This window comes from Canis lupus, chromosome 11, assembly GCF_048164855.1.
Source record: "Canis lupus baileyi chromosome 11, mCanLup2.hap1, whole genome shotgun sequence".
NCBI classification, from domain to species: Eukaryota; Metazoa; Chordata; class Mammalia; order Carnivora; family Canidae; genus Canis; species Canis lupus.
This window is the reverse complement of record NC_132848.1, coordinates 70,505,489-70,532,166: the sequence shown is the minus strand read 5'-3', so window position 1 is coordinate 70,532,166 and position 26,678 is coordinate 70,505,489. Positions and strand designations below refer to the sequence as shown.

Genomic DNA, 26,678 nt, shown 5'->3' with positions numbered 1-26,678 from the left:
AAAATATTGTTAATTTTTAAATTAAAAATAATTTAAAGACATCACTCACCTACCTCATATCCTTTGTCCTCAAAACTATCCTAAGTATAGCAGATGTTATGCTAAAGCTTGTTTCAGTTTGTGCTGTCTGGTACAACAGCTACTTGACACAAGTGACTATTTTAAGTATTTGAAAAAATAAAATGAAATCAGGAATTTGGTTCTTTAGTTGAACCAGCCACGTTTCAAGCGCCCAATGACCATGTGTGGGTTAGTTGTCACCATATTGACCAATGACACCACCTACCCGTGCACCACGATAGAATGCTGTGTTGCTCTGAATAAATAAACTCTCATAGAAAATGCTTAATTTGCCTAATGGCAAAATCAAAGTTAAATCCAGGTCTTCACTGGAGGCTTTTCCAAGTACCACTTCACCAAAAAGAGCGTTAACCCAGTATTGCTAAGAACTAACATCCCAGAACTGGGGAGTGAGACCCCAATTATTAGCAACATAATAAAAATGTATCCTTCGGGCATTTGGTTTTGCGAATCCAGGTTAAAATTCATGAACATCTTATTGTTGTTAGATGGGTTTTCCTGGTTTCTTTCGTTGGTTGGTTTGTTTAATTAACATGACTCCAGTGCAGTGAGTGTGGACTGTAAGACCTTCCAGGAGACGATTTACACAAGGTCACAAATCCCGCAGGCGAACTCGTGCGCTCTGCCGAGCAAGCTGCCGCGGATGCCGGCCACGGCCCTGTAAGCAAAGGGAAAGCTCCTTGTCCTTCCCTTCTCCAGCACATGCCTTCCTTGTATGGCCGTGCTGACTCTCACCGTCACTGTGGAACTAGAACGTCCTCACCTCTCACCCGACTTCCAGGCTGGTCGGCGCGTCCTTGTGTCCCACTGGGCCTCGGCAAGGCCATACTGCTCGGAACCTTGCTCAGCAGCTTCCTCTTTTTCTTGTTAAACTGGCTTGAGTGTGTTCACTATAGTCCATCTGCACTGGATTGTCATATCCCAGCAAGACTGTCCCTATGCTTGGCCTCAATTGCCTTTTGTTCCTGACAAAGTTCCAATGTGACAAAGTATCCCACTAAAAGGTGTAGGTCCCTGACCTACTGTTGCTCGCCCACCAGAATCGTGTTCAATAACTATCACCTTCTTACAAAGCAGGACAGCTAACTCTAATGAGATACAAACCTTTGCCTCATCCGCATTCATGAGCTGCCCACATAGCAGGAACCCCTCGTACTGGCTCCAGGGAACCACTGGCTCTGGGAGGTCTCGGAGGTAGAGCTTTAACAGGGAGGCCACTGTGTGCACATCCGTATCTCTGCAAAAAAATAAGCAATGTCCTTTGAAAGTGAAACTCCAGAACATTCCTCACCTCTCCCTTGGTGATGCACTGAACAGAATCCTAGGTTCCGAAAGGGAGTTTTGCAAAGAAGAGTCTGATAAAGATGTATTCAAACAGAACATCTTTGCTAATCTTCTTGGGAATAATGATTCCCAACACCGTTTCCTTTATCTCTTCCACCCACCTCAAAGGTAAGTTCAAGGTCTACCTTTCCATTAATCCTATTAAGTTATTTTTATCTTCACCTCTTTCTTTTTCCTCCAAGTCACCTAGTACCTCACAATTTTGCATTCTCTACTTAGTCTCTAATTTTTCCTGTGATAACTCATTTATATCCATGGCCCACGATCTCTTTAAACTCTCCGAGAGCTTAAAACATTTCTGGGATTCATTCATCTATTTGCACGATCATGCACTCGGTCAGTAAGTATTGAGAGAACCTACTAGGTTCAAGATTCTAGGTCAACCACTGGGATTTCAGCAGTGAACCTGAGGGATACACACGACACTTGGCCTGATGGGCCACAGAGCCATGCAGACTCAAACATCACCAAGTCATTACAATATTGTGACGTTAGTAGCACAAAAAAGAGGTCCAGGTCCTGAGGATGTATGGAAGTATGAAAAAGGGACACTCAGTGCAGAGTTGGGGAGAGAGATGGGACAAGATTGGAAGAGTGGCAAGGAGTTACAGCACGGGGAAGGGAGCACATGTACCAGCCCGGAGGGTGGGGAGCAGAGACCCTGCTGCAGAAAGAGAGGCAGCATTCAGATGACTGCCTGTTCAGTGAAGGAGTCTTGGGTTTTTCAGCTCAGCTTCTCCAGTTTACCGCAGGAATGGGCAAACCGTGGCCCAGGAGTCGAATCTGGCCCACTGCCTGTATCTGCACAGCCCCTGAGCTAAGAATGAGTTTCATGTTTTCAAATGGTTGGGAACAAAAGTCAAAAGAAGCCTATTTAAAAAAAAAAAAAAAAAAAAAAAGAAGCCTATTTCACGGCCTGGGGAAATGATGTGAAATTTGAATTTCAGCACCCATACGGTGTCCCCGGAATACCATCATGCTCATGCATTTTTGCATCGTCTCTGGCTGATTTTGCGCTGTAACTCTGCTAAGAGCAGAGCCGAGTAGCTGCAGCAGAAACCATCTGGCCTGCAGAGCCTCGATATTTCACACGCAGCCCTGTATCAAAGTCTGCTGACTGCTCGTTCATAGAGCTAATGCGTTTGTTCTGCAGCTCTAGAAGAGAAAATAAGTCTGGATCTACCGTATGTTTGAGGTTCATTAGTGAAGCGATTATTTACTTCATATTTATTTACCTCATTAAAAAAAATGGTGTTCTTAAGCAACTGTCCTGGTTGTATTTTGAAAAGCTCTGATGCGGTAGGAGGTTTGGACAGCTACGGTGTGTCCTGGGTTTCAGTGATGGGGAATGTAGAATCGGCCGCGTGGAAGTGGCTCCCGAAGAAGGGACAGGAGGGGTCGGTTTGGCCAGAAGGAGGAGAAGAGAAGAATGGAGGGAGCAGAAGCAAGAGCATCAGGACTTGACTGTGAACTTCTGTCTTGACATCGTGGGTAAGCTTTGTCGTTGGCTTTTGCCAGCCCGCGTTTGGAGCTGTCTTCTGAAACGGGGCCCCCTTCGCAGCCTGTGGGCTTCTCTTCCTCAGAAGGAGAACTCGAGCTGGCATGAGCCCTGACCGTGCTCCACTGCTGCCGCAGGAAATTGGGGCTGGGAACCATTCACTTAAGGTGGGGATTCTGGAAAAGCCTTCTCTGCTGAGTCACTGCCTAAAAATACTCCTGGGCGAAGCCTTCTTGTTAAAATGCACGAGACGTTCCCAAGAAGATGGCGGAAGGACAACCAGCTGACAACTTTGCGGGGGGTGGGCATTCCCCTAAAGTCCCAGAGCGGCTTCTCCTCAAGCCCCAGCATTGCAATCCTCTCTATGGTTTTAGTCAGAATCCAGGGCCTCTCCCTCACCCCGCCTCCAATTATGCTCCCCAAGCCCCTCAATTCTATCCGAATGTCATGTGAATCGCTCTAAGTCCCACCCCCACCCCCCAAACACTGCCCTGTTTCGGAAGGCAAGGCCTTTTGCCAAGATCCCGCCCCAGCTTCCTATGTGGCCTCCTGCCTCCACGCGGTTGGTTCCGTTCTCTGACCTTCCATCCACTGCCTGGCACAGCGCCCAACACAAAAAATAGACCCAAGCAACGAATGTCGCAAACAACAATTTGAAGTAAGAAAATATAGATAACACGTTTAAAAAAAAAAAAAAAGAATCTTTTAAAGATAAATGGCAATAACAAAACCCACAAACGACTAGATAGTTCAATCAGAAGAAACTACAATAGCAAAAATATCCAACATTAGAAATAAAGAAAGGGCTGTAACCACTGATGTAGGGTAGCTGCTTCAAAGCTATAACCAAAGAATGCAATTATCTGTGTAAAGCATCTTGGAACATTTAATACCAGAGGAAGCTTCCCGATTCATTTTATCGGGGGAAGACAATGCTGCTTGTCCTGGCTAACTCCTCGTGCCTGCTTAATGTGTCTGGGCGAAGTGTCATTTCTTCTTGGAGCTCTCCCTAAATCCACTAGAATATGTCAAAAGGTTCCTATTCTGCAACACCAGTGTGTATTGGGGGGGGGGGGCGGTGGCGTGCACGAGGATGGTGCAATCCATCAAGCGTCCCACTCTTGGTTTTGGCTCAGGTCATGATCTCAGGGTTGTGAGATCGAGCCCTGCGTTGGGCTCAATGTGGGGTCTGCTTAAGATTGTCTCTCCCTCTGCCCCTTCCCCCACTCTCTTTCTCTCTAATAAATAAATGCATATATTTTTTGAAAAGGCTCCAGTTCCAAGTTCTCGTGGTACCATCTAGTTTTCAACTTGAGCACCTAACACAATAGAAATTATACAATTATTTCTATAAATCTCTGGTTTAATGTCTGTGCCCCCGTTGTAGCAGGGCCAGAGCAGTTGCCACTGTTAGAGTCTAAATTTCCAGCATGATTTTTCCTGAGTTTGGCTATTCCTTCACCCCAATGAAATATCTTTAAATGGCTTTTCTTAAGTCAAGGACTAAGGGCAACACCCTTAGTGTTTGAGTTCAACACCCAAGATTAGCCCAGGCTCCACGAGTGGCTCTCCCTGGTAGCCCTGGGCTTCAGATGTGGCACATCTGCATGTTTCTCACAGAAATATAGGCATCAGAGGTGTATTCGTTCTGTGGCCAGATAGTGTCCAGCTCAGCAGAAACTTAACAAAGAGATTTTAAAATTCATATGCAAATGTTTAATGAGAATCAGATACAGCTGCACTAGAATCTGCCAAACAATAGCTCCTTTGCCTCTCTTCATTCCGTGAGACGATCTGGGGCATCTCAAACCACACATATGACAAGTGTAGGGGATCTAGATGAGCATCCACAAGGATTACATAGACCCCAAAATCGGCCCTGGGAGGACTCTCAAGAGCCCGGGGTGACCCTTCCTATTTCTAGGCGTGCAAACTCTACTTCTTGGTTCTGGGGGTGGAGAGGTCATGACGAGCTAAGCTTCCTTCTTTCAGCCCCAAATATTTCACAGGAATCAAAGACTATGACTCCGCCACCCAGGCTGACATTATAGGTACATAAAATCAAGCCCAGGGCAAGTGTGTGACGAACGCCTGCAATCACCTCTATTCCTCCTGGCTCACTGTTCACATTGCTTTAGCAATAACCCACCTGTATCTTTTTGATCAACTCAAAGCTAACGAAGAACGGAAGAAGAAAACTGGATATAAAGGAGGCGAGCTTCGGTGAACAGGTGCCTGATGATGAATCGCAATTTATAGTGCTGCTGAGGGCTCCGTACACTGGTGCCCACAACCCGCCGTAGTTCCAGTAGCAACCGCACCCGTTGCTTCCCTGTACAAGTACGGCACCCTTGGTAAGTCAACCTGCTGCACGCCGACGGCGGCAAAGCCAGTCAGTGGTGGTCCAAGCTCAGGCCGTGGCTGTGAGACCCGAGAGAGCAGGTGGCATCAGAGATGCTGCAGAGGGAGAACGGCCATCGCCGGTGGCTGGGGTGGACGGTGGGAAGGGGGAGCTCATGGCACTTCATGATTTTCCCAGGATCAGCCCCGTTCCTAGGTCCTTCTAAATAACCTCGTGGGGAATTGCAACCTTTGGGAAGCAGATAGGGTTTAGGCCTGTCTCACCAAATCTTGATTTATGGGCTGCTGATTTGGAAAGAACAATGGCTCTTTCTTGCCAGCGGGACAAGCACACACAGGCAACCAGGGCAAATATTGCACAAGAGGCGGAGACTGTCCAATGTCGGGGTGGAGGCGGTACTAGCTGACGGTGGCAGAGCTGACAACCTCGGTGGGGCAGCCGGGAGGTGGGGGGCAGGTAGGCCATGATGAGAAGAATTGTCACTACAGCTGCCGTGCCCCCGCCCCAGACCTGGGCAACCTCCACGGGGGACACAGGGGAGGATGCCAGCTGCCACGGCATCACGTACTCTCTCCGAAGAGGCTCCAAACTGAGTTCCCAGGTGGACACCACTGTGTCTCCCAAACCAAGCAGAAGCCCTGGCTCTGGCCCTTTTTGGAAAGCCGAGCCCTCGGGCACAGACACGGCACGCGGTCCACCCAGCGAGTGTGCGCAGCCCGCTCAGCCCTCCCGTGGTTTGCACCTGCCCCGAGTGGGGCTTTGAGCGAGCTCCCGCCTTCCCCCCTCCCGCCTCGGCACCTCCCCAACATCCCCCGACTGCCCGGCAAGGCCCGGCTTCGGGTTCACAGCATCGCTCACTTAAGTGGTCGGTACAACAGAAGGCTCTCTCGGTTGCCAGTGGGGCTCTGGGGGCATCTGTGGGTCCCCCAGCTCGGCTGGTAGAGGGAGGGCTCCGAGCCCACTGGGGCTGGGGACGGCGGGCCCAGGGCCGTGTACCTGTCGAAGGAGGGCCGCTCCCCGGCATCGAAAGCATCTCTGAGTTGCTTCACCAGGTTGTCCTGCCCAGGGAGCCGGAAGATGCCCTCTTCATGTAGGCCGTGCTGGAGGATGAACTCTGCACACTTCTCCACGAGGATGGGCACCAGGTGGGGGCCGAATTTCTGCTCATAGGCCACCGTCTCATCCAAACGCTGGCCAAACACAGCTGGGAAGAGAAAAACAGGACCCGCTCATCGCTCTGCCCTCCGTTGGATGAACTGAAAGGTCAAAGTGCTGCGCCTCTAGCTAGACTCGTCCGTGTTACCTGTAACCCCAAAAGTTTTAGTGCGATGGTGCTAAACAAAATATAGGGGATGAGTTGTCCGTGACGTTTCCTAAAACGTCTAAATGTGGAGCGTTCTCTGTCACTCTTTTTCTCTTGACCCACATTTTTACTCGGCTAAGATAACAACTTGCTTTCACTGAGTACCTGTTGTGTGCTAGGAGTCGTGCTGAGCGTTTCACACGCTGTTCTCATTTCACCCTAACGGCAACCCCACAAGGTAGTAGAACTGTCATACTCACCACTCGCTGAGCCTCAGAGGCGCTACCGGACTTGCCAAGGTCAGGCGCCGGGGCATGGTGATCAGAATTCAAGCCCGGGCAGTGAGCTCACCAGAATGTGCTCTTGACCGCGGCAGCAAGCAGGCAGTTTTGAATTTTGCTTGTGTCATAGAGCATCGGAAAATAACAGACCATCCCAGGGACGTCTCATACTGTATTAAATCGCGGCACTTTGCAGAATTTAGATTTTCTTCTATGTTTTACTATTTTTATTTTTCCTTAAGATTTATTTATTTATTTGGGAGAGAGATGGAGAGAGAGAGGAGTGGGAGGTGGGGGGAGGAGCAGAGGGAGAGGGAGAGTCCTCAAGCAGACTCCCTGCTGAGCACAGGGCCTGACCCGGGGCTCGATTCCAGGACCCCGGATCATGACCTGAGCCTAAATCCAGGGTCGGTCACCATCCAGGTGTCCCAAATGTTCTACTATTTTTAAAATTGCCACAGTGAACGTGCTTATCCACCTAGGAGGGTTCCTGGAACGTATTCAGTGCAATGTATAATTTCTAATTAATTGCTTAATTAATTAATTAACTTTTGGATGGGTGAACGTAGGCTTTTCACCCTTTTGAACTATTTCCTTAGGGCAAATTCCCACAGGTAGAATTACTGGGTCAAGTGGTTTGAACATTTTTATGACTCAGTGGTATGCAAACTGTTGTCCAGAAACATTTTTCCAAATGACACCGCCTCCAGCAAAGCATGTGTGGACCAGCTCTAACTCAGCCCTGCCGGGCCTGGCCCCATGATCCACACCCCCGCCCTGCCCCGGGGTAACAAGGTTAGTGGTTGAAGCAGGACGGTTGTTGGCTCCCCGCCCTCCCCCCAGAGCCCCATGCCCTTGGACTCCTGCAGGCTCAGAAGACAGGCCTCGGCTTCAGCTCTGTCCTGCGCCTCCGTCACACTTCGGAGCCCGATACCCCGACCCACTCAATTCCCAGGGCAGTGCTCCCCGAAGCCCTTTGGTTTTCCGCACAGTTCTCCCTCTGGCTGGTCCCGGGCCCAGCCTCTCTAGTGTGAACCCGCGCTCTCTCTCACTGCCCCCAGCCAGGCAGCGGGGTCCCTTCTCTGCTGTGCCCGGGCGCTCCTGCGGCTCCCCTTTCTAAATCGGCTCCAATTTACCCGAGCACACTGCCCCCCATAGCCCCCCCGTTTGTAACAATCATTCACTTCTTCCCCAGGTGTCACAGTAGCATTTTCCAAATTACCCCTCAAAGTCCATCATCCCAGCAGGTGAGCCAAGGAAGGAGACGGGGTGGTCCCTGTGCTCCCCACTCCCCATCAGGCCTGCTGGGCTGCTGTCTGCTTGATGCACTGCGTCTCAGTGAGACTGTTTGGTTAAATACTTCTGACAACATTTGAAAGTTGGGGCTGGCTTGGTGGGTTGGCAGTTGGTCTGGCCCCCGACCCCCTCTCCCGTCTGACTTCAGGTCACGCCCCCAAAGGCACCTCACCCCACTGTTTCCCAAACCCACAGAGCTCTCCAGTCATCGTTATGCCCTTGCATGGTCTTCTCATCGCCCGGTCTGCTCACCTCTCTTTCCGTGTCTGCTGGACTTTGTCTTCCTTGGCTTGGCTCTAATGTCATCATAGACATTATCCACGTCATTATCCACGTCATGATGACATTATCCATGTCATCACCTCTGACAAGCTTTCCTTGACCCCCACTTGGGAGATCCTGTCCCTTCCTTCTCAAATATCCCCATCCCTTTTGACACTGTACAGGAATTATTCGTAGGTACCCACACCCTCTGCATGACTAGGCTCCCCGGTGCTGGAAATACGGGGATGCCCCCTTTTCATCCCCAGGATGCAGCACCGGGCCTGGCACAAGGTCGATAGTATGTTTTGCCGAATGACTTGAGAGTTATTTCATCTTTAAGCAGGTGCTTTCCATGATTGATGACAACTGTGGCATCTCTAGCTTAAACACTAGTGAGATCTCCTCGGTGAAGGATTCAGCTTCACACGAACATTTCCTGAGTGCCAGGGGCAGGCCACGTGGAATGGGTAATGCAGACAAGAGAACGTAAGACACAAGTCTTGCTGTCAATAAATTTACTCTAGTTATACAAAAAATGAAATGAGGGCAGCCCGGGTGGCTCAGCGGTTTAGTGCCTCCCTTCAGCCCAGGGCCTGATCCTGGAGACCCGGGATCGAGTCCCACATCAGGCTCCCTGTAGGGAGCTCGCTTCTCCCTCTGCCTGGGTCTCTGCCTCTCTCTCTCTCTGTCTCTCATGAATGAATAAATAAAATATTAAAAAAAAAAAGAAAGAAAATGAGATGAGCGCCTGCAATATGGTGGGAAACGGTCAGAGAATGTCAATGGCAGGATAGACCCTGGTTTCATATAAGCCTGTGAAATTTGCTAGATAGACATTTGGAAGAAAATGATTGAAATGATCTGACTTCAAACATAGACCACATGTGTGGTGTGTGAGGAGCACCTCAAAGGGAGAGGCAGACGCGTTTCAGAGCAGCTGAAACTCAGGCTCAAGGGGCTCCCTGGACTCTGATAGGGAACTGCCTCCCAGACACAACCTGGGGTGTTCATGGCGACATCAGAGCTGCCAAACGGGAGCTCCATTCCTGGGGTCCCAAGGCAGATGCTCCGTTTTGCAGGTGGCCTGGAATCCAGCTCCTCCGTACAACCCACTGGGTAACAAGTCCCGTAGTTTTTCTCCCCATCCCAGCCTCTCAGCCTCATCCTGTGCTCATCCTCTATCCCTCACAGACCCCACAGCTAGTCCTTGCGATGCCACTGTCCCCGGTAAACCCACTTCCCAAGCCTCCTGTCTCCTCCATCACCTCTGCTCTGCTGACTCCTGGTACCCTCCCCAGGCCTTCGTCTGGTCACGCAGAGCTCCCAGGAGCACAGTATTCCATATCATGGAAGGTTATATTCCCAAACTCGGTAAAACCTTCGTTCCAAACCCTCCCCCTCTGCCTTGCACTCCCCACCCTTCCTCCCTTCTGTCTCAGTGGATGACCGTGTCTCCTCTTTCCCTTCTCTCCCTAAGAGAGAATGAATTAACTCCCTCATTCCCCGTCCCTGCATTTCTGGCTCCTCTGTCCATCTTCTCGCAGAGGAAGGACCCTGTGCTTTCCTCTAAGATGTTGCTTTTCCGGCCTGTGCGTCCCATCCGTTTGCACCTCTTACAGGACATCACTGGATCTCTTTTCTATCTTAAATTTTTCTTTTTCCAGTCGGAAGAGCCCAAGTGAGTCTAAGTCTGCCGATTTACTGAACAATAACTTCCTACCCCAGCCCTCAGACAACCACTAGTTGCCTTCCTTCTCCTCATCAGTAGACCCATAAAGGAACATGTCTGCTTCCATCCTCACAGGCTCTACTTCTTCCCTTATCGACCTCTCAACCCATCCCAGGCCCAGTCTGCTTTCATGAGCCTGCATCTTTCCACTCAATCCACTCAATAAAGTTTCTAGTGCCCTCCTAATGGCCAGACACGGCCTATGTTCATTCCACACCTTGCTGGTCTTCCCTGAAGACTCCTGATGCTGCTGATTCTCCTTCCTCCTCAAGACTTTCTCCCTACGTCATGACAAAACCATCTGCTCTCATTCAGGTCCCATCTCCTTGCTGGCTTCTCTGCAATCTCCTTTACTGTGCTCCTTCCTCCACCTGCGCCTATAGTGCGTCACCTCCTGGCATTCCAACGTAGCTGTCTCCGCCCTCTAGACATTTTCTTTGACAAAGGTCCTACGATTCTGTACTTTTGGTATCACCTACAAATGGGTAACTTGTAAATCCACCTGTCTGGTCCAGATTGATCGATCGCTCAATCTCTCCATCCATCCAACCTTTCTCATCCAACATCTAATGGCAGTTCTCCCAGTGTCTTCTCCAATCTCACTCTTGTCTCCTCCCCGATACTCCCAAATCACGCTTATCCCGTAGCCTTCTTCCCAGGCAACAGCATTCAGTCACTCAAGCAGTCAAACGTCAGGTACTTTCCTAGGCATGGAGAATACAAAGCAATCAACGCAAGGTCCCTGCACTCACCGAACCCCATTAGCAAAAGTGTGCGTGTCAGGATCTTCTGCAACACCCTCTCGTTCCCTCCAAACAGATCAACACTTTCTAAATTAAACCATCTCTCTTCTCTGTCGAAATTATCGTGATGGTTTCTTTTGTGCCTCTGTTTCCTGTAAACTTCTTCCCCTGGAATTCACAAAATCATTCAGCAAATACGAACTGAGCGTGTGCTGGGGGCCAGCCTCTTTGGTAGCTGGAGATTATGATTAAAAGAATGAGAAAACAACAACGACAACAACGGTCTTTGCTTTTGAACACGCTGGAGCTCATACCCTTCCTCCCTCTCCCCACCTGGACACCTGATGTTCCTGCAGCAGGAGCTTCAACCGTTTTCTCATCAGAGGGAACCCATGGGTCCCTGCAGATGCTGTCTCCTGCCACTTCCCACGTAACTTAGTTTTAAACGTGTCTCTCCTCTCCTGGACCGGCTGCGGGCTCCTCCAAGGCAGACAGCCCACCCGGCTCACCCTCTATCTGTATTGCCTGGCACAGAGCCTGGCACGCGATGGACCAGTCCTCCAAGAGCCGCCGCCAGCGGTCTCTCCTAGTTCTCTCATGGCCCTTCTCTCCCGGAAGTACTCTGACCAGCACTTGCTCTTGTCAAGGAGATCAATGGCCTTTACATTTGTAAAACCGAGAGGAGTCGAATTCTCAATGTTCCTCCTAACTACTCTATCAGCACCATGTGACATCGCAAATCCCTCCTTCTTAAGACCCTTCCCACCTGGCTGTTGGCACTTGCACTGGCTTCTCCATGTATCTCGTGGGCCACACTCCCTCAGCCTCCTCGGATGACTCCTCCTTCTCCCCCGTCCTCTGAATGCTGGAGCGTCCTGGGCCTCCCTTCCCTCACCCTCACATGCCCCCCCAGCACCCCCACTGCCTTCCTACTGCCCCTACAACCGGCGACACAGGACCTCACACCTCCTGCTGAGAAATCAGTCAGAGCCACTCCCTCCAACAAGGCATGGCCCCTACAGGCTCCAGAGGCAGCAGGACACGAGGGGAGAAAGAGCCTCCTGCTTTGCCTTAGTTTGCTTCAATCAGACGTGGCCACTTGCCATCCCGGGTCATGTGTGAGGAGTCAGGGGCAGAAGACCTCCCTGGAGCTCCCAAGCCCCATCCTGAGTGACAGCCACCTCTGACTTCTCAGTCCTCGCCACTGCCCTTTGATCCTGCGTGGACGTGAAAGAGCCTAGAGCCCAAGGAGACTAGGGAGGGAGGAAGACGGCAGCCTGCGGGATGCGAGGCCCCTGAAGGCCACCATCCTCCCCAGGCCCCCCCCCCCCGCCCCGCGCCGTGGCTGCACCCACTCCTTCAGGGAGAGCTAGTGCACTTGCCTCCTGCCCTCCCAGCCCGCCGTAACTCCCGACTGCTACTCGCTCTGTACCAGGCACTGCTGTCGCAATGGGTGTGAAGATGAACTGACGGATGGATTATAATATATGATGTAATAATTCTAATTACGAATGCATTTAATTAGTTCAGCTAATTTCATGAAGTACCCTAGAAGCTTTCATGCATGCTTTCTCCTAATCCCCATAAGAACCTCACAAAGTAGGTACTATCATTCCATTTCGCAGATGGATAAACTGAGACTGGGGTTAGGAATGTCTCCGCCGTCATACCGCCCCGTGATTCTAGATTCAATACCTTCATCTCTCTGGCGTAGAGCCAGCGGAATACAAGCCTCCAGGTGAAATTTTAGGCATCACTAAGTCTCGGGGGGGAGGAACAAGGGCCGGCGGCTGCTCGGGGATCCCCGCACCCCAGACCTCTAACCTCCTCTCCAGGTTTGCGAGGCCACCCCAGGACCCTGAGGCGCTTTGGGGAAGCTGAGCGGAAGGATTCTGAGCTTGTCCCCCTTCCCCATCGCCCAGGCCCCCCCACCCCCGCCCGGCCTCTGGTGCAGCCCGGCCCCCCTCTCCCACTGGCCTGGCACCCGCGCTGGCCCCTGCGTCCCGTTCCCGGGGCTCCGCTCCAGGACGGCTCCAGGACAGCCACCCCGCAGGACAGGGACGGGGAGCTGGGTAGAGCACCTTGCAGGGGAAGAATGGAATCACAGAATAGGGAGGAAATACCTTTCTTTCGGAGCTTGGGGGTTTTCCTCCTGAAATTCCAGCAGGAGAGCTGTGCCAGGGCGGCAAGGCCACGGCCCAGGCCCCAGCGCGGCGACCTGAGGACGTGAGGCATGGCGAGGCCGCGGAGCCACGGCGGCCTCCCCCCGCCGCCCCGCCCCAGGACAGCCATCCGGCTCGCTCAGCACCTGCCTGCAAGGCCGGAGATCGCCGATCTGTCCGCACCTGCCCGGGCCTCGCTGGCCCTGCCCACACCTCCTCCCTCCCCGCTCACCTTCACACGCGCCGCTCGGCCTTTAGAGAGCGAGCCTGAAGCCCGCGGGCCGCCCGCCCGTGCAAGCGCCTCCTGTGACTCAGCAGCTGATTGTCACCTGCCACCCGAGGGCTAGCACGGAGGTGGGCAAAAAAAAAACCCCAAAAAACAACAACATCCGGCGCACCAGCCCCGGGCGGCCTCGCTAGCACACCTCCCTTCCTGCCCTCCGTGTAGCACCGCGTGGGCACGAGCACGGGCCTCCGCCCGGCGCCCCCACCCCCCACCCAGAGGCCTCGGTCCAGCCTTCGGAGACAAGGGTCCCCGGCGGGGGGGGGGGGGGGCACCGGGCTGGTTCCCCTCCCGCTGAGACTTTAGCAGACACCGCGGCCTCCCTGCTAGCGGGCCCGGGGACTAGGGATGGCCTCAGCGTCGGGGGCTGGCGGGCCGCCAACCCGAGGTCCACCCCCTGTTCCCGCAGATGCTCGGGATCGGAGACTCGACCGCCACTGCCCCCTCCTTCCCTGTCGTGTCCACGGCCACGTCAGCCCTGCACAGCCCCCTCCCCCTCCACCAGCACCGCCCCCACCCAGGCCACCCGAGGGCCGAGGCCACCATCCTCAGCAGGGCCGCGTCCACGCGTCCATCCCCCGGCTCGGCAGCCTGTCCTCCCTGCCGAAGGGCCTGGGTGGGAGCTGCTCCTCCGGCTGAGGTCCATTCCTCTGCGCCCCCCTCTGCCTGCCGAGCCTCCACTGACCCTTCGGATTTAAGCTTAATCATCACGAGTTCAGGGGAGCCTCCCCCAATCCTCTTGCCCAAGACATTTCTCCCCCATGCATTCCGCGCTCCTCCTTCAGGGCCCGTCCCAGCCGTCGGGGCGCACGGGCTCACCCGCTCCGTGTCTCCTGCTAGACGTGAGCTCCGGAGCAGGGCATTGGGGTCACCGCCGCACCTCTAGGGCTAGCACCGCGCTCCGCACCTGGCACACGCTCAACGGATATTTGTTAAGTGAATAAATAAGGGTCTGTCTCGGGGGCGCCCGGGGGGCTCAGTCAGCTTAGCGCCCGCCTCTAGGTGTTGGCTCAGGCCGTGATGTCAGGGTGCTGGGATCGAGCCCCGCGTCAGGCTCCGTGCTCAGCCGGGGAGTCTGCTGGAGAGTCTCCCTCTGCTCCCTCTGTCCCTCCCCCTGCCTGTGCTCTCTCTCTCTCTCTGTCAAATAAAATACAGAAATCTAAAAAAAAAAAAAAAAAAAGAGTATCAGTCTCATGATCCCCAAAGAAAAGGGGATCGCTGAAAATAAGTAAAAATCCTCCTTGGGGAGACAGTAAAAAAAAAAAAAAAAAGAAAGAAAGAAGAAAACCGGGGGGTGGGAGTGAATGGGTGACGGGCACTGGGGATTATTCTGTATGTTAGTAAATTGAACACCAATAAAAAATAAATTAAAAAAAAAAAGAAAGAAAGAAGAAAACCCATCCTTCTTAATGTCCCTTTTAGCTAGAGAAAAAGACTCAGGGAACGCCTGGGTGGCTCAGCGGTTTAGCGGCACCTTCAGCCCAGGGCATGATCCTGGAGACCCGGGATCGAGTCCCGCGTCGGGCTCCCTGCCTGGGGCCTGCTTCTCCCTCTGCCTGTGTCTCTGCCTCTCTCTCTCTCTCTCTGTGTCTCTCATGAAGAAATAAAATTAAAAATCTTAAAAAACAAGAAAACAAAACAAAACAAAACAAAAAAACCATGTGCCCCGGCCCGGGCCTACCGGCAGGCCGCTCACAGCAGAACTGGGCACAAGGTAGTGCAGTTGCTTCCGTGCCCAGCAGCGGCCTGAGGGAAAACAGAGACGTGAGCCTCTGGGGCAAGAGGGAGAGGCAGGCTCTGAGGGAAGCCGGTCGTGATGTGGCCGCCCGCTGCCTGGGGTGGGACACAGAGATGGGGTCCGCGCGGGGACCAGGGAGGACAGGACCCTCCCGCTGGGGAGAAAGAGACAAGTCCAGAAGTCCAGATGGGATCACCTCCCTTCGCTTTCTTCCACTTAAAGCAGGAAAACTTGGAATTGCATCCACAACTTCCAGGGGAAAAAAAATTAATCTCATTTTTCCAGCCTGGCCCTTAGGAAAGAACCATGCAGGGGGCAGGCGGGTGGGGGGTGGAGAGAGAAATCGGCTTGGCTAGGAAAGAGAAGGCTGGGACATCAGGGCGCAGCAAGGTGCTGCGTCCCAAGGGGGGACATTGGGATTTACTATAAGAAGTGTATTTTTGGTCTTTTACCCATTTCCTCCCGGGAGCTCCCTAAAACTCCTGGAATTCGCAGTGTCGAGAGAGATAAAGGTTGTCTTTTGTTATGTTAATGAGGTGAGTTTTTGAAAAGCACGTGGAACCAACTGAAAGCAAAACCGACACCAAGGCCGGTGGAACCAGGATGACAGGGTCAGAAAGTGCAGCCCCGCTGCCCTCCAGGGAGCGGGAGGGGCTGGAGCCGCAGTTGGCCACTAACAGCCAAGGATTTAATCAACCATCGGATGCACCAAAACGTCCATAAACCCCAGAGGGATGTGGGGGGTGCGGAATTTCTGGGTTGGTGGCAGCCTGAAGGTCGGGGAGCGTGGCACTCCGGGAGGGCGCCCCTGACCCCGCCCCCGGGCACCTCTTCCCCCTCGGCTGTCCCTGAGTTCTATCCTTTTAGGACAAACCAACCGTCTAACCAGCGAGACGCTTCCTGGATTCTGGGAGCCGCTCTAGCAGGTGACGCACACCCGAGGCGGGGCGGGAGGAGGGTCTGCTCTAAGCCGGGTGGCCTGAAGCACGGATCCCGGCGGCACCTGGGGCCTGCGGGGCAGGGGCAGGGGCAGGGGCAGTTCTTGTAGGGCTGGGCCCTCAGCCTGTGAGGTCCGATGGCATCTACCTAGAGACAGCATCAGAACTGCGGTCAGTTGTTGGACACGTAGCTGGTGCCCAAGAATTCCCGGGACGAGTGGACATGGCCCCAGAATGGGACGAGGTGAGCGGAATGATTAGGGGCCGAGGAGCCAAGGGGGCGGTGGGGTGTGTGGCTCGTCCCAGAGGGGCTCTACGTCACAGTGTGGGTCCAGTAGCCGGGCAGCAAAAGGACCGCAGGCGCCGGCTGTCGCTCTATCAGAACATTTTTCTGGAAGTTTCCACAGCTTTTAGCAGATTCTCTCAGACGTCTACAAACTATAGAGGGTCTCACCAAAGCTCACCGTCGACACATTGGGAGAGAGATGGTTCTAGAGGCGGCCACCCACTTACCCAGTGATTTCCCAGCTGGTGGCCGTTCAGCAAAGAGCAGAGCCTGCGGTGTAGACCCCGGGGCCACCAAGGACGGGAAGGCCGCCCCTGCCCATCCCCGGCCTCGGGCACCGTTTAGATTCTGGGGAAGGAATTCCCGAAGCGGGTGGAAGGCTCCCTCCAGCCCGGGGAGACCAACGTCAGGCAAACGAGCCAGATACTCAGCACGTGGGCAGAGAGAGAAAGGAAGCAGGAGTGAGGGGAAGGGGGCGGGAGTGGGCCAAGGAAGGGACCCCGCGTCCCCCCGGCTGAGCGGGAGGCTCACGGAGGAGGGTCCCAGCAAAGACCTGCCAAGCGCCGAGTACCCAGCCCCGTGGCTACCCGGGGAGAGAGGGTTCCAGAAGGAGCACATGACTGCGTGCCTGATAGGAACGGCCTCGGGGGTCGGGGGGAGGGGAGAGCACATGGGTTTCTGGGCCACCGCTGGGGTTTAGATGAGACGGTAGGGCACCTCACAAAGGATGGAGGTCGCGGAGGTGAGGAGAGGGAGGTGCTGGTGGGAAGAGCCACGGGAAACCAGGAAGCCGCAGGGGGTGTGCGCTGCAGGTAGGCAGGCCCTACAGGTGGGGGGGGGCCTGCAGGTGGGGCATGCGCTGCAGGTGGGGGGCCCTGCAGGTGGGGCATGCACTGCAGGTGGGGGGCCCTGCAGGTGGGCGGGCCCTGCAGGTAGGGCATGTGCTGCAGGCGGGGGGGGGGGGGGGGTGCCCTTCAGGTTGCTGGGTGGGGGGGTAGGCGGGCCCTGCAGGTGGGGGGACCCTGCAGGTGGGGGGGACCAGGCCCAAGGCCCCCTCCATATGGGTCCAGGCCCGGTGCGGGCCCCTCCACTCATCAGCTACTTCCTCAGGACAGAGGTTTCCCATACAAGCAGGAGGAACCAGGGTGTGGCTTGCCTGGTGGCCCCACACTGGACTCTGCTGTCTTGAAACGCCTTCTGCCCGGGACGGGGCATTCGGACTCAACGAGAGGCCTGAAACATCTGAGATGCCACGTCACGGACGAATTCTGTTCTTTGAATAAATAAATAGGCTTCCTCTGGACTTTCCCCTGCCCGCAGGATCTCTGCTCGATTTGCTTCTCAGGTGGTGCGGTGGGGTAAAGGAGAAACCCCCGCGTGGATTAGAACCCGGGAGGGCAGCTCGCACGGCCACGCTGAGCCAAGCACCATCTAAGGCACACAGACGTCGCCGTCGGGGCAGCATTTTGACTCAGAATAAGTGCACAATCCGGCGACGGCCGTTGCCCTTGTCCCTTGTCGCTGCAGGCTGCCTAAAGCCCTGGGCTGGGGAAGGCAGGAAACGTGGACGGGGCCCACCGTCTCGGGGCAATCCGGAGGGTCACAGCGAAGGCTATCCAGGCTGAATGGGATACAAGGGAGCTTTCAGCACGAAAAACCTCACCTGGGACTGATGAGCACGGCCCGAAGCACAGTGTTTAGGACCTGGGAGATGGGTAAGGAAGCCCTGCTCCTCCTTTGGTAACGGGATGGCGGTGGCGGGCGTTCTCGAGCTTGGGTGTCCCACCAGTGACTCCTTTCCTCCCAGGCCCCGCTAGGCAGGACCGCCCCCTTGCCCCAGCGCCTGAGGCTGCACAAGTGGTCTCCTGACCCCAGCGAAGCCCGCGGAGCTTCTTTCCCAGGAGGCTGGAGTGCGGAGGTGCAGGCTGAGCTTGTCCCTGCTGTGCTTGGGACGGAAATACAGCAAAGCTGGGGCTGGCACCGCTGTCTTGGGCCAGGAGGAAGTACCGGGGGCCGCTAACCACGCAAAAACAGGCAGGCACGCAGGGAAAAGCAGAATGCTACGCTACGTGGCCCCAGAGAAACCTACAGAATAAGCTCCGGGCCCATGGTCCACTTCTCTGCCCCAAACCCTTGACTCCTCTTGGCAGCTCTCCCATGGCTTCCTTCAGTAGCTACCGTACCAACCCAGTAAATCCCTCTCTGTGATTTGATTTCCATTTTTTGTAACCAAAGAATCCCTAAAATGAATCAATACGACAACATGAAAAAGAAAAAAAAAACCCTTTAGCTACAAAATAAAAGGTATTAAATTGTATATATTAGAATCCCTGAAATGAATCGATACGACAATATGAAAAAGGAAAAAAAAACCCCTTTAACTACAAAATAAAAGGTATTAAATTGTATATATTAGAATCCCTGAAATGAATCAATAGACAACATGAAAAAGGAAAAAAAAACCCTTTAGCTACAAAATAAAAGGTATTAAATTGTATATATTAGAATCCCTGAAATAAATCAATACGACAACACAAAAAAGAGAAAAAAAAACCCTTTAGCTACAAAATAAAAGGTATTAAATTGTATATATTAGAATCCCTGAAATGAATCGATACGACAATATGAAAAAGGAAAAAAAAAAACCCTTTAACTACAAAATAAAAGGTATTAAATTGTATATATTAAAATCCCTGAAATGAATCAATACGACAACATGAAAAAGGAAAAAAAAAACCCTTTAGCTACAAAATAAAAGGTATTAAATTGTATATATTAGAATCCCTGAAATAAATCAATACGACAACATGAAAAAGAGAAAAAAAAAAACCCTTTAGCTACAAAATAAAAGGTATTAAATTGTATATATTCCATGCTTGTCATTCTGGAAAAAAAAAAAAGGAATATATATATGAATACCACCTGAAAAGAAAACATAAAAATTCCTCCCGGTGGTTTCAGGGGTGATTATTTTCCTCTATTTTTTTCCAAATTTTCGCAGAATTGTTATGGTGCTCATAATTTTTTAAAGAAACCATTGAGCAACCCAATAAATATTTAATATTTGAGCTGTAAAACACCCTCCCCAGCACACACACACGCACACACACACACACAGACTTCCAAAATAATAGGCAGAACAGTTGATAAATAACTATATCCAGTTATCCTGGAGTTGACACAAAGTACGTTCCTAAAAAGTTGAGGGAAAGTGGCCCCTCGAGATCTCCCATATCAGTTCTTTCATGCCTCTCATGAAAGGAAAAAACATACTGGGTTCGCCTGTTTGTTAATTGCAGTTTGTTCTTGTTTTGTTTAGTTTTTTACGTATATTCGATTTAGTTAACAGATGGTGCAGTATTAGTTTCAGGGGTAGAATTGAGAGGCTCATCAGTTGCACGTGACACCCGGTGCTCATGCCATCACGTGCCCCCCTTCATGCCCGTCCCCCAGTCACCCGGTCCCCTCTCCGTGCCCCTCCAGCGACCCTGTTTGTTTCCTAGAGTTGAGCGTCTCTTATGGTTTGCCTCCCTCTCTGTTTTCATCTTATTTTATTTTTCCTTCCCTTCCCCTATTCACCTGTTCATCTGCTTTGTTTCTTAAATTCCACATATGAGTGAAATCACATGGTATTTCTCTTTCTCTGACTTTTTCCACTCAGCACGATACCCTCTAGCTCCATCCATGTCATCGCAAAGGGCAAGATTTCACTCTTCTTGACGGCTGAGTAATACCCCACGGCACGCGTATACACCACCTCTCTTTACCCATTCATCTGCCGATGGACATCTTGGGCTCTCTCCGTATTTTGGCTATTGTGGACACCGTGTTAACTGCAGGTATGTTTTTCACGGCAGTTTCTCCTCCAGTGTGGACCCAACACCAGGGCACCCAAAAAACTCAAACACTCGAGCCATGGAACCCAGAGAAGTGCTCACCCTGAATTGACGGAAAACCCGTGAGCGGGACGCAGGTCCTGAACCTCTCCCCAGTCTGACCACCCCAGTTTTGACCAACCGCTTGACTTTCCTGTGCTGCTCAGCCTCCCCTAGCTTTGGGCACGGATCTTGCCATCACCCTCTCAGGCCCCACGACCCCATAACCGGGCAGAGTCCTGGTGCTGCAGAACGTTGGTGCTTCAGGGCATCACATAGGTGCAAAGGGCCGCAGGCGGCCCAGCTAGTCTAGAGTCGGCTCTTTGAGGTCGTGTAGGGGGGAGGCTAGATGCTTGGCAATGAGTGTGGCTTCAGAGTTGTCCTCCCGTGGTCTCCCCTGGACACTGTTCAAGGAGGGAGCTATCTATCGTGTCTGGAGCTACTAACTCCCCATCTTTGAGATGCCACAGACACCTGCCCAGGAACGTCCGCAGAGTCCTTACCTCCGGAGGGCGTGCCAGCGACTCTCCTAAGGAATTTAACCCACTCCTCCATTTCCGCCTGAGAGCTGGCCATGAGGACATAGGAGTCCTGTCCTGTGCGGCTCTGGTCCCATGAGGCTGGAGGAAGAAGTAATACTAATGAAGGTCTTCGAGTGGCGAGCGGCCCAAGGGAAGCAAAGGGAAACTAACCCTCAGCTGCTTCCTTGGTTCAATTAAACAAGCAGGCACACGACACAAAGGCGTAACCTGCTTATCCTCAAGGGAACCAAAACTCTAATTCCATAGATAAATCATTGAGCACCGCTGGTTTGCAATTGGGATGCCCTGGGCTGCGGTGTGCTCCTGTGGGGGAGAGAAGCCATTTCCTGCCAGAAAGGAAGAGGAGTTCACGGGGCAGCGTCAGTGTTAGAGGAGACAGGCTCAGCCCGCACGAGTTTGAAGCTCGGAGCCCATCACGCCTTCACAGAGTTTCCCAAGCTACTCATGAGCTCAGCTGTTGGGGTGGGCACGGGATAGCACCTCGGGAGGGAGGGACGATGAGCACCCGTGTGCCTTTCTCACAAAATCAGTGCTTCCTTACTCAGAACTTCTACTCTCCTACCTGCACGAGACGTTGTAAAAAGGAAGGTTCTCAAGACGTAGTTGATGGACAAACGAAGTTCGTTAGGACCTTATCATTTTCACTTTAAACCCACGATTACGGGCAGACGTATGTAATGCTTCCCGGGTCTGTGTTAGCAAGTAGACAGGAAGGTGGAGGAAACGACGAGACGGGGTGGAAGGGGAGAGGAAACCAAGAGGAAGAATGAGAGAAAGAGACAAAAAAGAAAAACCAGGACAGAAAAGGAGAAGAGAGGGGAGAAGGAAAGCATCAAGCGCAGGTCTTAGGAAGGATAAGAACACAAGAGCAACCCCTTTCAATCACGGGATTCTATTAAATTCTATTAATTAAATTCTATTAAAAGTGTCTATATAAACATCAACCCATTCTTCTCACAATGTCAGGGCCTTTCTCTCAAAAAGAGTTAGTTCCAGCACCCTAATTGTGCCCCACACCGAATTTTCTTCAAGGGCAACAAAAAAAAACCTTCAAATTGCCTTTGGTCCGGATCTCTCGAGCCTCTATTAATATCACCACCGCGTTCTTTTGAGCTCTGGAACAACCCAGTTCTGAATCTATCTTATCAAAAGGGTCATCAGCTCTTCTGACCAGAAGGGTCAGTCCATGGAGGCCCTTGACCACTCCTCAGAGCTAGGTGTTTCCAGAAGTAAAAGAGGAAGTGGAAAGCGGTCGGGGTGGAACTAAAGGATCCTGTAGCAATCACGGTGTCCCTTTGAAGTAGAATGGGCGCTGGGATCATTTCTGCGCTACAGCTAATGGAACTCAAGCCCCGAGATGCAGACACCTGCCCGCTGGCACCCCGTAAGTTATATGGCCAAACTCAAGGCACGGCCCCTGCTCTTTCTCCCAATAGTTGCCACTGGCCCCTGCTGCTTCCAGTTTGGCCTTGGCCAAAATTCGTCTGGCATACTTCTCCACCATGGCTGTTCTCCAGTCTACCCTGTTATCAAAAACATGCCTTTTCGGTTTACCCTGACTTCTGGGAGAGCTTTTAGTTTTGTCCTTAGTTTTGTCTCTCAATGCGGTTGAGAAAACCCCCTGCTCTCAGGATGCCCCTGAACGGCTACGGACTCACCCTTCTGGTCAAAAAAAGCCAATGACGCGATGACACGACGGCTTCTAAATCAAGTCATCGCAAAGGGGTAGAGAAGGTGATGCTCCATGATATGAGATGGGTTCAAGCGGTCAAAACCAGAGGGAATTTGAAAATCTTCCCTAAATATCAACTAATGGAATATCCACTCTATTTGAAATGGTAAGTGGCTGCCCGGTCCCTACCTCAATCAGGGTTGTTTTTTTTTTTTTTTTCCGCTCTTTCTTCCATTTAATTATTCCATTGTGCTTAGTCCATCATAAGCCTCTCCTAGCTTTGGGCATGGATCTTGCCATCACCCTCTCAGGCCCCACGACCCCATAACCGGGCAGAGTCCTGGTTCCCCATTAGACTAAGAGCACACGAGCTTGTTCTTTGCTGGATTCCCAGTCCCTGTCATAGGGCCTGGCTCATATAGCAGGTACTCGATGAATCTGTTGTGACATCTCACAAGGTGAGATGAGAATTAAATGCAACAAGAGGAAGAATGCTTGGTATCCCTGATGACTTCCTTGGGGTGGAAGGAGAACCGATGGCGATTGTGTGAGAAGTCGGCAGGGAGAGGGAAGCTTGTCCTGCATTCCTGCCCGCCCCAAAACAGTGTGACGACAGCGAAAGTCTTCTCCCTGGCTCTCGTGCACCCAGTGCCGGTGGTCACAGAGGCCCCGGTTAGGAAGAGCGTGACAAGAAAGGAACTGAAATGTCTCTGCACCGTGAATACAGAGGCTTGCCTCATTCTAAGTTGGGTGAAGACTTGACAATGATGCCTTTAGGGAACCTTCAGGAAAGTGGCTCCCACCCGACTACTACTGCTTTAGGGTTGTTTGTTCTTATGAGACGTGTGTGTGCATGTGCAAGCAATGCACCTGCACACCCAGGAGACCGCAGCAGGTGTGAGTGATGATGAGAGGATAAACCTTCGTCCTGCGTAACATAGCAATCCTCACGGGCCCACGGGGAGTCAGCAGCCAGAGCGCCCAGTAGGGTCACCCTCGATGGAAAGCTCAGGCTCTGGGACGCGTGTTACCATGGACGCTTGCATCCCATGAACCGGGAGAGGGGTCCTAGGACTAGAGGAATCTTGGAGGGAAAGAAGTGGGACTTTCTCAGAGATGAGACACTAAAAAAATAAACTCTTTCTTTGGGGGGTGGTGAGAGAGATGGACAGAGCCTTGGATGAAAAACAAACACATAAACCAAAAAAAAAAAAAAACCCACAAAGGAGTGCCCATCAAGAAGGAGGCCACCTGGGAAGAGCCTAACTTTAAAAAAAAATTTTTTTAATTGTTTTTCTTTGTTTTCTATAGTAGTAGCCAGTTTTAGGATTGATTTCTACATTATACTTTCCTCTAGTGATCCCCAAATGTCAAGCGCTTACATGGCATTAGCGACATGTCGGTCACTACACCAGGTGGGCCCAATACATTTCTTTCTTTAATCCTCACTGTCATCCTCGTTGTGCCATTTCACAGATGAAGAAACAGTGGCAGGAAGAAATGAAATCACGTGCTCACAGTTATGCAAATACAAGGTGGCAGGGCCCGGGTCGGAGCAGGGCAGGCGAGCTCTGCAGCGGGGTCACCTGTCAGGTGCGGCCACCTTGTGGGAGCAGTAGGGAGGGGGCCCGGGGCTGCCCGGCTGCACCCCCCGCCCAGCAGCCCCCGAGCTCCTGGGGAGGCCGGGGCCGGGAGATGAGCCAGAGACCTGGAGCAGGACGCCCGCAAACACAAACGTCCCTCGAGACGGAGCAGGACGGTCCCCTGGCCCCAGGAGCACTTGAGAAGGGGGCGTTCACCTGGGCAGCAGCACCCGCGTGCGGCCCTAGCCCCGTGGCAGAGGCGACCCAGTGCCTGACGCCTCTTTGCTGTCATTTAACCTCAATGACTCAGCCGTGCTGGTCACAGGCCACCTCTGACCCCGGAGACGGCGACGTGTCACCGCATTCGTCTCCACGCACTGCTCAGCCTCGAAGCTGCACTCCCTGCGGCGGGCGGGCCGGGGCGCCTTTGGGAGCCCAGGCCGAGTCCACGGCGTCCCTGGCCCCGCGCCCCCGAGTCTCCCAGCTCGGGGATCCCACAGGGCCTCCGTCCCCACGCGTGCTGCCTACCTGGGATGACTTCGAAGACAAACTTCCCCGCCTCCTCTGGGTTGGTGGCGATCTCCTTGATCGTGCCTCCTGGTAGGTACAGGCAGCCCTGAAAGGTCAAAGGTCAGCCCCATGAGACCAGCAGCACTCCTGTCACCTAAAATTACGTTGAGGGACAGACGGGAGAAGGATGGGCTGGGACGCGGGAGCCACCCGAGGACGCGCCAGGCGCCTGGAGAGAAAACAAGGCCCTGACGGAGGGCCGAGGGGACGGGCCGGCGCTGGCGTCTGTCCGATGACCAGTCTCCTGGCCGCCGCCGCCGTCCCATCCTCGTAAGCAGCGGAGCCGGGCATGCCCCGGGCTCCCACCAGCTGGTCAGGCGGGCCCTCCAGCGCCGGCTGCCTGGGCCCCGGGGACTGAACCACGGGCGGCACCGATCCGGAGGCCGACGACTTGGCAGCAGCCCGAGCTGCGAGAGCACATCCCAGGGTCTGGCCCTGGGCCCAGCACGCAGGATACGCGCCCATCTGCTCCCGCAGCGGACCCAGCACGTGTGGCCCCGCGCACCTAGCAGTGGGGGGACCAGGGGGCCTACTTCCCCCGATGTCATGGGGCTGGGGAGGGACGGGTGGGAACCGGCCCCGACGGGAGTTAAAGCTGACAGGGCAGGGACCCAGCAGCCTAGTGTCCCCTGGGAATGGGGACGAGGATCACGGATGCTCGAGGCCAGCGAGGATGAATGCGAGACGGAGGAACAGGGCCTCCCGCAGGGCTCAGCTGGCAGCCTCACCATGCAGGGCACCCTGCGGCAGGCAGCACCCCCCCGGGTGCCCACCCAGCATCTCCCCAGGACCCCGGTCCCTGCCCGGCATCTCCCCAGGCCCTGCCCGGCATCTCCCTAGGTCCCTGCCTGGTATCTCCCCAGGACCCTGCCCAGCATCTCCCTGGGTCCCCGTCTGGCATCTCGCCAGGTCCCCACCTGGCATCTCCCTAGGCCCCCGCCCGGGCATCTCCCCGGGACCCTGCCCAACATCTCCCCAGGCCCTGCCTGGCATCTCCCCAGGTGTCCATCCAGCATCTCCCCAGGTCCCCACCCGGCATCTCCCCTGGTCCTCGCCCAGCATCTCCCCAGGCCCGCTCCCAGCATCTCCCCAGGCCCCCGCCCGGCATCTCCCCTGGTCCCAGCCCAGCATCTCCCCAGGTACCTGCCCGGCAGGTATCTCCCCAGGCCCCCAGCTGGCACCTCCCCTGGTCCAAGCCCAACATCTCCCCAGGTCCCCTCCCGGCATCTCACCAGGTCCCCACCTGGCATCTCCCCAGGCCCCCAGCTGGCACCTCCCCTGGTCCCAGCCCAGCATCTCCCCAAGACCCTGCCCAACATCTCCCCAGGCCCTGCCTGGCATCTCCCCAGGTGCCCATCCAGCATCTCCCCAGGTCCCCACCCAGCATCTCCCCTGGTCCTCGCCCAGCATCTCCCCAGGCCCGCTCCCGGCATCTCCCCAGGCCCCCGCCCGGCATCTCCCCTGGTCCCAGCCCAGCATCTCCCCAGGTACCTGCCCGGCAGGTATCTCCCCAGGCCCCCAGCTGGCACCTCCCCTGGTCCCAGCCCAGCATCTCCCCAAGACCCTGCCCAACATCTCCCCAGGCCCCGCCTGGCATCTCCCCAGGTGCCCATCCAGCATCTCCCCAGGTCCCCACCCAGCATCTCCCCTGGTCCCCGCCCAGCATCTCCCCAGGCCCCCGCCTGGCATCTCCCCTGGTCCCAGCCCGGCATCGCCCCAGGTCCCCTCCCGGCATCTCCCCAGGTGCCCACCCAGCATGTCCCCAAGTCCCTGCCTGGCATCTCCCCAGGCCCCCACCTGGCATGTCCTCAGGTCCCTGCCCGGCATCTTCCCAGGCTCCCACCTGGCATCTCCCCAGGTGCCCACCAGCATCTCCCCAGGTGCCCACCACATCCCCCTAGGTCCCCACGGCCGCTGCGTCCTCTAGTCACAGATGAGGAGGCCAGTCCTGCAGCGACTGCACCACGGGACGTGGCTCCTTTGTGCCCCCTCAGCCTCTATCGATGGCCAGGGTAGGCAGCGGCAGGTTCCAGCTGCGTGAGGGCAGGGGTCCCGGGGCAGAGTGGCCACGAGGAGCACCGGCACCAGAACCTCCACTAACGTCGAAAACAGAGGGCGGCCTTGGAAA

The 26,678-nt window shown here is 54.0% G+C and overlaps 1 protein-coding gene and 1 long non-coding RNA gene across 6 annotated transcripts in view; one reads left to right on the top strand and one right to left on the bottom strand.

The window, feature by feature from the left end:
• Positions 1-26,678, bottom strand: part of ARHGAP25 (Rho GTPase activating protein 25) — a 90,787-nt gene that overhangs the window by 16,225 nt on the left and 47,884 nt on the right. For 3 of the 5 annotated variants that reach the window (XM_072768657.1, XM_072768656.1, XM_072768658.1), the window contains 4 exons: positions 24,509-24,596; positions 20,687-20,803; positions 6,282-6,489; positions 1,186-1,318 (listed from right to left, as the gene is read on the bottom strand). In XM_072768657.1, coding sequence (XP_072624758.1) covers positions 1,186-1,318; positions 6,282-6,489; positions 20,687-20,803; positions 24,509-24,596 — 546 coding nt within the window. Of the gene's footprint in view, positions 1-1,185; positions 1,319-6,281; positions 6,490-13,024; positions 13,174-20,686; positions 20,804-24,508; positions 24,597-26,678 lie in introns of those variants that run through there. The other 2 variants (XM_072768659.1, XM_072768661.1) reach the window with 2 other exon arrangements.
• On the top strand, positions 17,426-23,683 carry LOC140600421 (uncharacterized). Its single transcript, XR_012003690.1, has 2 exons — positions 17,426-18,023; positions 19,970-23,683. It is a non-coding gene; the product is annotated as an uncharacterized lncRNA (long non-coding RNA).